Raw genomic sequence first — 14,293 nt, 5'->3', positions numbered from 1 at the left:
GGGCCATCAGAAGGTGAGTATAATGTTTTTTTTTTACTTTTCACCATTTTATTCTTTTTTTTACTATTAATGCTGCATTTGCAACATCATAACTTGGTCACAGTATATGAATCCATGCCGATTGTATGGATTTATATAGTGTGACCAAGTTGTCAGGCACTTTCTAAATGATGCTAAAATCACTTGGAAAAGCGCTTGATAACCCGTATGCAGAAATGCATGCAAAACACTTGACAAACGCTTCTACCTGGCAGGAAAAACGCATGTAAAATCCGCATGTACAATCCGCATTCGTTTTTCCTGCCAGGGGAGATGCAGAAAAAATCCAGAACATTTCTGCATCGTGGGCACTTAGCCTTAGCCTATATGTGGGGATGGTACAGGTAATCTTGACAACCTGTTTACTTTGTAGTAATGGCACAATAGTACTGCCTTTTTGTCTCCCCCTGGATGGTCCTTTATCTATCTGGGTGATCTTATAAAAATGTTTTTGTAATCTGTCAGAGTTCCTGGTTTCTACAGTCTCCCTGCTCTGCCCCTCCCTCTTCTCAGTGTTAGTAGTCAGGGCTGTGGAGTTGTAATTGGAGTTGGTATAAAATGGACCAACTTAGGCTCCTAAAATATATAATAAATTGGGTACAGTAGTACAGTGTAGGATGTGCTGTAAATTTTTTCATAGGAGTTAGGAAAAGTTATGAAATGTCCTATAAATGTCTGTTCTGTTCCTGGTCTAAGGATCTCAGCTTTTAGTTGAGATGAATCTGTGCTGCACTTTATGTACTTGCTCAGTAGGGAGTCAGGGCTGTGGAGTCATGGAGTTAGTCGTAAGTCAGGGAAATTGAGGAGTCTGAGTCGGTGGTTTGGCGTACTGACTCCACAGTCCTGTTAATAGTAGGAGAAAAGGGGTTGTACATAGATCTGCGGAGGAGAGGGGAGAAAGTACATAAAGGAAAGGCAGAGAAAACTATAGATAATGAGGCAAGCACATGGAGTGGAAATATGTGCAGTATTAAATCTCTGCTGATACAGCAAAGCAAGTAAAGACAGCTGTACCCTGAATACACACATCTCATATCCAGCATGTATTACAGGGAGAGACACTCCCACAAGAGAGAGATCTGAAACTTGGATTAGGTTGCAACCTGCATATCAAAGGATCTGAAAATGAATGAATTAAGACTGCAGCTCAAAACTTTGGGCTGTTTTATTAACTAAAGGTAACCACTAACATAGGTAAAAATCATGTTTTCCTTCTCAAAGGTGCCCATATACATTAGACAAATGTTTGCAGAAAACTAGATATTTTGACAGGACAGGCTTCTTCACCTTTTCACCTGTTGAAAGCATATTCATGCCAAGCATGCGTATAAAGTCATGGCCGAAAGTGTTGGCACCCTTAAAATTGTTCCAGAAAATTAAGAATTTCTCCCAGAAAACTATGGGAATTACACCACATGTTTTGTTATAGACATGTTTATTTCCTTTGTGTGTATTGGAACAACACAAAAAAACTGAGGGAAAAAAAAAGGCAAATTGGACATAATTTCTCACAAAACCCCAAAAATGGGCCAGACAAAATTGTTTGCACCCTCAACTTAATATTTGGTTGCACACCCTTTGGAATAAGTCGCTTCATGTAACCATCAACAAGCTTCTCACACCTCTCAACTGGAATTTTGGAGCTCTCTTCTTTTGCAAACTGCTCCAGGTCTCTCCTATTTGAAGGGCGCCTTCTCCCAACAGCAATTTTAAAATCTCTCCACAAGGAGTTCAATGGGATTTAGATCCAGACTCATTGCTGGCCACTTCAGAACTCCCCAGCATTTGTTTCTATCCATTTCTGGGTGCTTCTTGAAGTATGTTTGGGGTCATTGTCCTGCTGGAAGACCCATGACGCAAACCCAGTCCATGTCCATGACACTGGACTTTACATTTCGACCCAAAATCCTATGGTAATCTTTAGATTTCATGATGCCTTGTACACTGTCAAGGCACCAAGGGCCAGAGGCCGCAAAACAACCCCAAAACATCTTTGAGCCTCCACCATATTTGACTGTAGGTACTGTGTTCTTTTCTTTGTAGGCCGCATTCCGTTTTCATTAAACAGTAGAATGATGTGCTTTACCTAAAAGCTCTATCTTGGTCTTGTCTGTCCGCAAGACCCTTTACCGCTTACTCATGTACATTTTGGCAAACTGCAGTCTAGCTTTTTTATGTCTCTGTGTCACACGTGGGGTTCTCCTGGGCATCCTGCTATAGCGTGCCATTTCATTCAAATGTTGACGGATAGTTCATGCTGACACTGATGCACCCTGAACCTGCAGGACAGCTTGGTTTTTATTGGAACTTGATTGGGGGGCTGCTTATCCACAATCTGGCCTATCCTGCGTTGCAACCTTTCATCGGTTTTTCTCTGCTATCCACGTCCAGGGAGATTAGCTACAGTGTCATGTAAACTTCTTGATTATGTTGCGCACCAAAAACATCAAGATCTCTGGAGATGGACTTGTAACCTTGAGATTGTTGATAATGTTCAACAATTTGGGTTCTGAATTCCTCAGACAGTCCTCCTCTCCTCTTTCTGTTCTCCGTGCTTAGTGTTGCACACACAAAGCAAAGTTTGAGTAAACTTCTCTCCTTTTAATATAGTTTCAGGTGTGATTTTCATATTGCCGACACCTGTTACTTGCCTCCTGTAGTTTAAACGATCATCACATGCTTGAAACCAAGTTGTTTACCCACAATTTTGGAAAGGTGCCAACAATTTTGTCCGGCCCATTTTTGGGGTTTGGTGTGAAATTATGTCCAATTTGCCTTTTTCTCTGTTTTTTTTTTGTGTTCCAATACACACAAAGGAAATAAACATGTGTATAACAAAATGTGTAATTGCAATAACTTTCTCGGAGAAACACTTCATTTTCTGAAATTTCAAGGGTGCCAACACTTTCGGCCATGACTGTATATGGGAAGACCTGGAGGAATACTTGTCAGCTGAACGATCTTGTAGACAACAGGTTTTCTAAGGTTGCATGGTGAGCTGGAGCAAGGGAATCGGGAAATTAATGAGAGAAAATAACACGACTACAGAGGTTGGAAATTGAAAGCTTAATATTACTTGTGTTTAACAACAAGGATGGACTATGGACCCTGTAACTGATACCTGCTGGCAGTATGTAGACGACGAGTCATTTCCAATCTGGTGGTTTAATACAATCTGGCCGGACTGTAAAAAATAACACTGGTGAACTATACGTCAGTCACCTTCACACCGGCCCTAATGGTATATGCTTCCTCCTGTACCAACTGATTTTTATTTTACTTTATCTGTCACATTGTAAATTATAATACAGTAGATCATATTTATGATGTTGTACATTTTAATAATTTATAAATACAGCAAAATTCGATATGAGACTCCTACAGCCTTCAGTATTAAAATTGCAACACCAAGAAGGAAAAGTCATGGAGTTCTGGAAATCATGGGATGGATAGACATGTTAATGATATGTAAATTATGAAAAAATGGAAGCAAAATTTTCAAAACGCCTTGATTTTATTTTGGATTGAGTACAAGCATCATCCGCAGAACTCCCCGCACTTACACTCCTTGTCTGCTATCCATGAGGTTATTAATGGTTGTCTAAAGAATATTCTGCCACACTGAATGCACTTCTTGGGCAGCAAATCATCAAGATCCGTTGCTGACTGTTCACTTTGCAATATCCGACCAACGTGTCCCATATTTGCTCAATGGGAGACAAAGTCTGGAAACCCTGCAGGCCATGGTAGCACATTTAGGCCTCGCAGGCTGCTCACAGTAGTTCAAGCAACATGCGGCGTGGTGTTGTTGGGTTGAAATACAGCTCCTGGGACACTTTGGATATGTGGCCGTGTGGCGCCCCTGAGGGTTCAGTCGCCACAGGGGTACTGCACCTCAGTAGAGGTGTGGTATCTCCTCTTCCAGGTAAGGATGGAGCACTTCTTGGGACCCTACTTCACCACTCAACACTACACCACTACTGTCCTGTAGGGGGCCTAAATGCACTAGCGTGCTGCCCCGGCCCGGGATATAGGAGATGGAGGGGAACCATGTAGTGGGTGAGGGTGGAGGACACACTTTTAGGAAACACTTATTCTTTCATATTTAATCTACGGCCATCTTAGGTTCAAGGTCCTTCGATTGTGATCTTCATCTCTGATTGTGGTCCTCTGCTAGAGTCTGCAGCCTATTGAAGATACACGGTCCTCGTTCTCTGGCCTTGAGATGAGGAGCTGGTCAGAATTAACCACTGCCTCTACCCGGTCAAGGTCTTGACCTAAGAAGGCCTGGAGGGGAGTAGAGGAGACAAGCTCCACAGTCAAAAGGATCCCAGGGGGATACGGACGGAGCGGCATACGCCACCTGTATTTCTTACTCTGGCTTAGTCACAGGGACTCCTTCTGCAAGAGGGGTGACCGGCCCCCGATATCTGACTTTGCTACTTCACGTCTCAGTCAGAAAAGCCCGGAGGCTTAGTGGATCCCAGGAGGGATACGGACGGAGCGGCATACGCCACCTGTATCTCTCTACCTGCGTTCATCCAGTGGGACCCGGCCTTACACCTAGTTCTAACCACACAAACAGTCAAGTGAAGACTTAGTGGGAGAACTCACCAAGGAGAGGAACACACACCAGAGGGTTCTCGACAGGTGCTCCTGATCTATCTGGAAAGTGCTGGACCCCCTTCCCGGTGGCCGCAATACGCCGCGAGGAGCAGAGGGAAGCTTTGCGGCTAAAGTTCATCTGAATGTGAGTAAAAACCCTGGATGACTTCACACCCTGCTTCAGCCTGTTATTTTCTGCGCGGCACTGCACCCACCATCCTTCCTCACACTGCCCTGAGGCCTGCTCAGCCTGCGGGGAGCCATTCCATCTCAGCTGCCTGTAACACCGGCCTCAGTGGACTGAAGCGGCGATGGTGTCTATCACCGGAAACCGTAGGTGGCGTAGTCTTAAAATACCACTCAACTCTAAAAGCCCATTAAATCTTTTAGGTGACCGCCCTGGGCATGGACTGGGTCCGGGCCACGACTCCAACCCAGAGACACCTACACTGACCCGGCTCCGAGTAGCCCACTTCCCAGGGGAGGGCTGAGAGCGTCACAGCCGCACCACTGGTTCCACAATTGATCCATTTTGTACTGCCAGTGAAATTGGATGTTACATACTAAGCCTAAGGCATCAACTAGTGTCTACACTAACCATCAGAAGGCATTTGCACAACATTGCACAACGAGCTAGATGTCCGGCTAAATGTGTTCCTTTGACTTGTGCCACCGGTCTCAAAGGCTTCCATGGTGCAGAGCAAGACAGCAATGGAGGCTGGAATGGAGATCTATCCTCTCCAGCAGTCACTCCCGCTTTTGTCTTGGACGCAATGTGAGCCAAAGATTGGGCTGGAGACCACATAAGCAACGGCATGAAGAGGCCTTCATGATTGAACACCACACCGGTCCTACTCCCGGGATTATGGTGTGAGGTGGCATAATGTACGGTAGCCGGACCCCTCTAGTCTTCATTCTAGGTACACTAACAGCTCAGTGTTACATTGATTCGGTGACCGAACCAGTAGTATATCCAAAGGTGTGTGAGCGCATGTATCTCTGTGCATGTCGATCATACTCGATGCTGAATAAATCGAGATGATTTGAAAATATTGTTTCCATTTTTTAATTATTAGCATACCATTAACATGCCTATCAAGCCTGTGATTTCAAAAATTCTACAACTTTTCATGCTTGGTGATGCAATTTCTATATGGAGGAGTGTATAATGTCTGTATACTGTAACTCAGGAATGTCAAACTCAAATACACAGAGGGCCAAAATTAAAAGCTTGGACAAAGTCGCAGGCCAACCTTCATATTTATTGAAAAAAAAGTCTACAATTGAGGACGTTTTTCGTTATCAAATATAATTATGAACTTTTTCATATGGAAACAAACTTAAGGGTTTTTCCCATGAACAAAGTACATTTTAATTAATAGAACTTAACATACTATTTTATTCCAATATTTTATTCTATGTAAGAGCAGTAAAAAGCATATGGCCCAATGGCCTAATTTAAATATGTAATAACAAAGGATAAAAGCCTTGACTAATACAGATAATAAAGTATAATGTCAACAAAAGTGCCCCCCAAACACCATAAGATACCCCCACAGTATCCTCCACACGCACGGTATGATGACCCCATCACACTATGATTCTCCAACTGTAATCCCCACACAGCCCTCCATACAGTATAATGGGCCCCACATAGTTCTCCATACAGTATAATGGGCCCCACATAGTCCTTCATACAGTATAATGGGCCACCACATAGTCCTCCATAGAGTATTATGGGCCCCACATAGTCCTCCATACAGTATAATGGGCCCCACATAGTCCTCCATACTGTGTAATTGCAACAAAAATTGCTCCATACAGTATAATGGGCCCCACATAGTCCTCCATACAGTGTAATTGCAACAAAAATTGCTCCATACAGTATAATGGGCCCCACATAGTCCTCCATACAGTATAGTGGGCCCCACATAGTCCTCCATACAGTATAATGGGCCCCACATAGTCCTCCAAATAGTATAATCGCCACAAAAAGTGCTCCATATAGTATAATGGGCCCCACATAGTCCTCCATACAGTATAATGGGCCCCACAGAGTCCTCCAAATAGTATAATCGCCACAAAAAGTGCTCCATACAGTATAATGGGCCCCACATAGTCCTCCATACAGTATAATGGGCCCCACATAGTCCTCCAAATAGTATAATCGCCACAAAAAGTGCTCCATACAGTATAATGGGCCCCACATAGTCCTCCATACAGTATAATGGGCCCCACATAGTCCTCCAGACAGAACAGCGGGCCCCACAGAGTGCCCCATATAAAAAAAAAAAAAAAAATACTTACCTCTGCCCATTCCCTCGCTGCTCAGGTCTCTTCGTGGTGTCTTCAGATCCTCTGCACATCTCGGTACTGTGGTAACATTGTAATGACGTCATCACACCGCTGCTCTGAGATGTCAGACGCAGAGGGGGAATGATGGATGAGGGATCATCAGCTGACACTCCCTCCTCCATCATTGCTTTCAACTGTATTGGCATCCAGGATGCTGATCTAGTGGAAAGTGCGATGCCGGCCCCCGACCAGCGTTGTGGGCCAAATATACTCGAGGGACCTGCCCGGCATTGTGGGAAAATATACTGCCCCTGCGGGCCAGAGTTTGACATATGTGCTGTAACTCTAGTATTAATAGACCTATATTAACATAAAAGAAGCATGAACAAACTAAGGTAAATTGTAAGCGGTTTCATCAGGAGAGACGCCTGGGATGACGCCGGTAAGAGGAGGTTCCAGTGGCCATGGACTACTGACATGGCGCTGGAGCAGACTCCTTCTCCGCACTCTTAGTAATGTCTCATTTAGCCGATCAGTGATGCAGTAACACATACATGATGCCGGCAGAGATATTGCTGTAGGCGGCCCTCAGTAATGAGGCGCTGGCTGCATGACTTCTTAGGCGGAAGGGTGGTTGTCTGTCCTAAGTCAATGACGGTGACAGCAAATCTGGTTATTTTTGAGACCTAATTATTTAGTGATTGTGCATTGATTCCTCTCATCAATACTGTGTGATCAATGACCCATTTACTGCGAACATGCTACTAATAAGCCTCCATGTTATTAGAATGCACTGTGCTACAACAGGAATCTATTCAATATTCAGCGTTTGTCTCCGACCCTCAGACACAGAGAGATGGTTTATAGAAACATGCCGAGTTTTATTCAAACCAGTGCAAAGGAGTTACCAATCAGCTTGCTTCTTTCATTTTCGAAAAGGCCGTTCAGAAATTAGACCTTGAATCTGATTGGCTGCTATCGGCAACTGTTCTTTCAAGTAGATTTTGGAGTGAATTCTGCCGAAGATGGATTTTGGAAAGAACAGAGGCCATAAAGCCTTGGTCATACTGTGATCTGTTTTGTGTTCATTCATTTGCTCCCATGCATCTCCTTCATAGCCAGTGGGTAGCTTTGGTTAGTTGGAAATATGTCAGGTGTTCATGGATCAGCTATACACATGGATACTAGGTACAGAGGGCAAACCTGAACCCCCGTCTTACAAGGGTTCAGTCGCTGCAGTATTCTATTGCACAAGGAAAGACTAGAAGCAATGGGATGAAACTAAATGGGAGGAGACACAGATTAGATATTAGAAAAAACTTTTTGACAGTTAGGGTGATTAATGAGTGGAACAGGCTGCCACGAGAGGTGGCGAGTTCCCCTTCAATGGACGTCTTCAAACAGAGGCTGGACAGACATCTGTCTGAGATGATTTAGTGAATCCTGCTTTGAGCAGGGGGTTGGACCAGATGACCCAGGAGGTCCCTTCCAACTCTACCATTCTATGATTCTATGTATATTAAGCGCTTACGGAAATTCCCTTCTGATCTGAATCGAAGTCTAAGGCTATGTGCACACAACGTCTTTTTCAGATGGATTCTCCTATAACCCAACTGAAGAAGCGCTCTACAAAAACCTCCAAAAAGAACTAACATATGCAATACAATGTCAGTGACTTGCTGTGTGTTTTTGTCTTTTTGGGTTTCTTTTTATTGCTTCATGAAGCACTTAACTCCACATCATTTTGATCATCACTAGCATTCAGTAGAATGACGCCCTCTTGTGGACATAACCATTGACTGCTGAAAGAAGATTCAAAGAGGTTTTCCCACAATCCATGTATCCACTATCTACACTATAGTACAGAATACACAATAAGGCCAAGTTTACACTGCTTCTCTTTTTTTTCTTCCATGCAATCAAAAATGACAAATGTTCTAGTGGAAATCAGTTCAAGAAACTCGATCTATGGGAAGTTTTTTGTAAGAGTTTTGCATTTCCTGAAAAGGTTTTAAACAGTCTTGGATGAGTTTTTTTTTTTTGAAGCGCTTTTTGCTGCCTTTTGATTGGACAGTGCCTAGTTTTGCGCAGATCCCATCAATAGCTGACATGCACTTTTTCTTTCTTTATACCGCCAATCATTTTACACAACCTGGAGCAAAAAAAAATGCTCACAAGATTGAACATAAGAACAGCAACTGCAAAGTGGTTTTACAATAAAAACTAATTGGAAGAATCTTTCAAGCATTTTTTAAGTGATTTTTCAGTAATTATTTTTTTTAAGTGGACCCACTAAGGAAAACTCAGATACTCTATATGCACATGTCCTAAATGTTCAATTGTTGAGACCCACTAATCACTAGAACGAGGACTCCAAGTGTTCTTGTTTCCCTTCAGCTCATGTCTGTAGTTTGGAGGAATTATATTGTAGCAGCGGTTAGACATGTGAACATATAAGTAGTCGCACTGTTCATAGCTAAAGAATTGCTTCTTGGCTACACTCAAAAATATAAATTAAAAGGACTACCCCTTCTCAGTCCGTATGTTTCCACCAAGTGAAATAATAACACTTTTACTTACCTCTGGTGCATGTGTCATTCCAGCGGTGTCTGAACTGGTTCTCTCAGAGCTTGTGTGACATTATGTCAGGTGATCCCTGCGTCCACTCAGCAGCCACTTCACTTTTCCTTTCCTTCAGATATAACTGACATTCGGAGTGAGCCCTGCCGCTGCTCTCCCACTTCCTCCGGAGTACCTGATTTGTCTGGATGAGGGGAGAGCGAAGTGTTCACTGATTGGCCACAGGGATCACCTGACTTAACAATGTCACACAAGCTCCGGGAGAGCCAGTACAGACACCGTTGGAACAGTGACGGAGGGGAGTATAGCTGCTATTATTTTACAAGTGAGGAACACAGTAATTGAGAAGAGGTTGTCTGAGTGGTGGACAACCCCTTTAAACCTGGAAAGCTGGATTTACTTTCACACCGACCAACATCCACTTAACACCCACTTACATGCTTTTTTTTCTGGATTACATACTTCATTCACGCTCATTTCATCTTGTATTGTATCTGTGCAGAAATTGGCCCCCTATTCTGGTTCTCTATTGCTGGCTATTTTATTGCAATACAGCAGTTTACTTTACATGAAGATGTGTAAAGGTGCAGCAATAATAGGTGCTGGGGTTGCAATCGCATTCGGGCGCTGAATCCAAGGTTACCCCAAATGGTCCCTTTGTCCTACATGAAAAAGACAGGTTTTTTTTAGTGACCCATGATAATTTATTTGAATTAACCTGTGATATACCACCTTTAAGCAGCACGGTGGCTCAGTGGTTAGCACTATAGACTTGCAGCGCTGGGTTCCTGGGTTCAGATTACTCCGAGGACAACATCTGCAAGGAGTTTGTATGTTCTCCCCGTGTTTGTGTAGGTTTGCTCCGGGGTCTCTAGTTTCCTCCCACACAAAAAAAAACATACTGATGTGGAATCTAGATTGTAAGACCCAATGGGGACAAATGCCGATAATGTCTGTAAAGCGAAGTGGAATTAAAAGAAAATAATGGGGTTCTAGTTGGAACCTTTGCATTGGGGCTCAGGAGCTAAAATTTCCGCCACATGTGGAATCGTCAGTGTGGGGTACGCTTTCGACAGAAAACAGAAAGGACCGAGCTATGCAGAAAGCATACAGTTTTCGGTTTGGAACTTATTGCAGTTGATAATAATAGTTCTGGTTGTCGGACATCTATGGGACTTGTGATGGATTGATATCCCCGTATACAGGTCCATCAGTTTGGAACATGCAGAAGTCATAGAAATTGGTGATCTGTGCGAGATTATATTAGACTATATTTGTTACCCATAAGTGGTTATTAATGTTTTTACATTTTTTTTTTCCAATCAGTGGCAACAAAATCCTTATAGGACGAGTCCTAATAACACATCGACTTCAATAGCTGCAGAAAGTGAGTATGTTATCCTATGGCGGCACAGTGGGCCACGCTGTGATATAATAACATTGGCCTCCCTCTCTGCTCCTGTTTTATCTCTCAATTCATTTTGTAGATGGAGATCTGAAGAGGAATGATGAGGATGATTTAGGCTTCGCGAACAAAAGGATTTGCTATGGGAAGAGCTCGTAAACCTGGTCTTTCATTTCCTGCGATTTGACGGTTTATTTTAGAAAAGATTTTATTTATTGCAGAAACGTTTCTATTTTAAGAAGGAAAGAAATTTCTATTTATTTTTTTTGCTAACCAGATCATTAATTAAGGTGCTGTCTGTACGGCCGCTCACTTATGGATGCAGCTCTGAGTTTAAGACACGTGTGGACGTAGGTCCATGAAGATCTACAAAGAAAGCAAGTGACTTTCCAGTAATAAGTTATGGGAGCAGCACAAAAGTCATTACAATATATAGCGTTGTTAATGCAATCAAATCCCGGATAATTGTGAAATTCTGGTAAAGAACCACATAACCTCACATGACTAGATGTAAAACGGGAGATGCTTTAATTATTTTTTTTACTCATAAGAATATTTTATGTAATAATGGATGGGCATATGGTTTTAATCTGACACCGTGAACAATCTCTACACTTACATTTTGCATTTTTTTTTTACTTGTGATCATCCAGTAATTCAGAATACAGTGGCAACCAAAAGTTTTGCATATTTTTTAAAAGTGTGATTACATCTGTCTGGTTGTTGTGATGCCATTTCCCTGGTGATGAATTGAAGTGCATGAAGTTGTCATCATGCAAGACCTTAATTTTAACCAAAATGCTTTGAATATAGGTCTGGTCATTTAAGTATAGAAAACTGACTGCCAAACTTTTTGCATATACAATTTATTAATCACAACATAGAGAGTAATTCATTGTTTACAATGCCATAACTTAGTATTTTGTACCGTAACCTCTTGCTTTAATTACTGCACCGCCCCAACGGGGCATTGGAGTCACTCGGGAATTCAAGACATCTTAAGGGATCTTGCTCCATTCCATTTGCAAAAATTCATCTTTATTGCTCTGGGTACGGGCCCCAACTCGTCGCCCTAACTCATCCCAAAGGTGCTCTATAGGGTTTACATCAGGTGATTGGCCTGGCCATTGCAACAGGTGAATATTTTTTTTTGCTAACCAATTTTTGACTAAATTGGATGTGTGCTTAGGATCATTGTCTTGCTGGAATTTCCATCCCCTGCCTACTTTGGTTTTACCTTGTGGCAGCATTACATTCTCCAGTATATCCTTGTACAAGGTAGCATTCATATTTCCATCAATTCTATGCAGAGGGCCAATGACAGATGCAGAAAAGCAGCCCCAAACCATGACATTGCCACCACCATGTTTCACTGTAGGTGTTTGGTATCTTACATCATTATGTTTTCAAATTGGGCGGTGTATATATAGTTGTTGCCATCACTACCAAACAGATTGAACTTGGATTCATCCGACCACAACACCTTAGACCAATCTGTCTCTTTCCATTGGCTGTGTTCTTTGGCAAACTCAAGTCGGACCTTCCGGTTCTTTGCAGGGATGAAAGGCTTCTTGACTGGAAATCGTGCATTCAACCCTACTGCTCTTAGCCGTTGAACCACAGTTTGGCGACTCACTTTGACCCCATATTCTTTGTTCATTTCGTGCAAAATCTGTACAGCACTTGGACATCAGATACTGACTTTTTCTTAATAATGTGATCAACTTTGGAGGAAGTTTTCCGTGGTCGCCCACTTCTAGGTTTGTCAGCTGTTCCATAACCTTATTTTTCTTTCTTTAATATACAGTACAGACCAAAAGTTTGGACACACCTTCTCATTTAAAAAATTTTCTGTATTTTCATGACTATGAAAATTATACATTCACACTGAAGGCATCAAAACTATGAATTAACACATGTGGAATTATATACTTAACAAAAAAGTGTGAAACAACTGAAAATATATACATGTGTCAATTCATAGTTTTGATGCCTTCAGTGTGAATGTACAATTTTCATAGTCATGAAAATACAGAAAAATGTTTAAATGAGAAGGTGTGTCCAAACTTTTGGTCTGTACTGTACGTGACACTTGACTCTGAGAACAGGTGAATTCCATAGCTCCCTCTTTTTGGCTTTTCCCTGACTTCTCTCTTAGAATAATAAGATCCTGACATCTGGTTATAAATTTGGCTTGGTCTTTGCCATGTTTTAACCTAAAGACACACATAGCAAAAAGAAGAAATTAGGCAAAATTTGACTACCCATGACAAAATATGCAAAACATTTCAACAAATGTTGAAAACTAACACCATAAAGGGATAACACAATATCAAGCACAATTTTTTGTTCCTTATAGCCGACAACAATTTGCTTCCGGTTTACTAAAATCACCAGGAAAATGGCATCACAACAACCAGACACTTTAAAAGAAAAATGCAAAACTTTTGGTCTCTACTTTTATGTCATGGAATAATTTTTTGGTATTGTACATGCACACACTACATGGCTAAAAGTATTGGGACACACTTTTTAATAAATTCAGGCTTTTAATTCAGTCCCATTGCCATAGGTTGTAACATACCTGGCGGCGTCCTTGCATAGTGGTCCATCTCCCACCGTGCAAGAGCGCGCACTTGATCTCCAGTCCAGAATGTCTCTCTGGCTTCCCTCCATGCTGTCTGTGTCTGTTTCTGCTGCTTAAGGGCGGCGCCCGATCACTTCCTGCTTTTTGTTCCTGCTGTGGGTCACACCCCCTTGTGCGTCCTCAGCCTATTGCTGTCTGTCACCTGGTATATAGCTCAGCTGTTCCAATCAATCCCTGCCTGAGCATAGTGTTTCATTCAGTGTGTGCTTGCACTCTGTAGGTGCCAGGTCCCGTTCTGTGTTCTCTTGTCTGCCTATCCTGGAGGCTGTATTTCCAGGCCTGTCTGAACACGCTCCTAGCCTGTTCCTCCTGCCTTCTAGGGGCCGATTACCTAGACCCGCTCCTGTATCTTGTCTGACCTGTCTGAACTCGCTCCTAGCCTGTTCCTCCCGCCTTCTAGGGGCCGATTACCTAGACCCGCTCCTGTATCTTGTCTGTCCTGTCTGAACACGCTCCTTGCCTGTTCGTCCTGCCTCTCTGGGGGCCGTATTCCCAGACCCGCTCCTGTATTCCGCTTCAGTGTCGGTCTCCTCCGTACACTCAGTTCCAGTCTGAACTCTCTCCTATCCTTTACCTGTTTTGCCTCTATGTCTGTTCCCTTCCTTTTTCTGCAGAGTCTGAACTCGTACCTAACTCCTGCTTGTTGTCTCTGTACTCCTGTTTGTGAGTTTGTGGTCCACTCGCTACTTCACTGCAAGTACCCTGTGGGTATCTGGCTCTGC

At 42.7% G+C, this 14,293-nt stretch overlaps 1 protein-coding gene across 2 annotated transcripts in view; it reads left to right on the top strand.

The window, feature by feature from the left end:
* CDADC1 (cytidine and dCMP deaminase domain containing 1) overlaps positions 1 to 12,777 on the top strand; it is a 39,942-nt gene extending 27,165 nt beyond the window's left edge. The window contains exons 8-9 of one of the 2 annotated variants that reach the window (XM_073662717.1): positions 10,846 to 10,906; positions 11,007 to 12,777. In XM_073662717.1, coding sequence (XP_073518818.1) covers positions 10,846 to 10,865 — 20 coding nt within the window. In that variant the 3' untranslated portion in view covers positions 10,866 to 10,906; positions 11,007 to 12,777. The remainder of the gene's footprint in view (positions 1 to 10,845; positions 10,907 to 11,006) is intronic. The other variant, XM_073662711.1, reaches the window with a different exon arrangement.
* The last annotated feature ends 1,516 nt before the right edge of the window (positions 12,778 to 14,293 follow it).

The sequence above is a fragment of the Phyllobates terribilis genome, unplaced genomic scaffold (assembly GCF_046119375.1).
Source record: "Phyllobates terribilis strain yellow unplaced genomic scaffold, ASM4611937v1 Scaffold_2__4_contigs__length_985480577, whole genome shotgun sequence".
In the NCBI taxonomy this organism is placed as follows: domain Eukaryota; kingdom Metazoa; phylum Chordata; class Amphibia; order Anura; family Dendrobatidae; genus Phyllobates; species Phyllobates terribilis.
The sequence above is the reverse complement of the archived record's forward strand: the minus strand, read 5'-3'. Positions and strand labels throughout refer to the sequence as shown.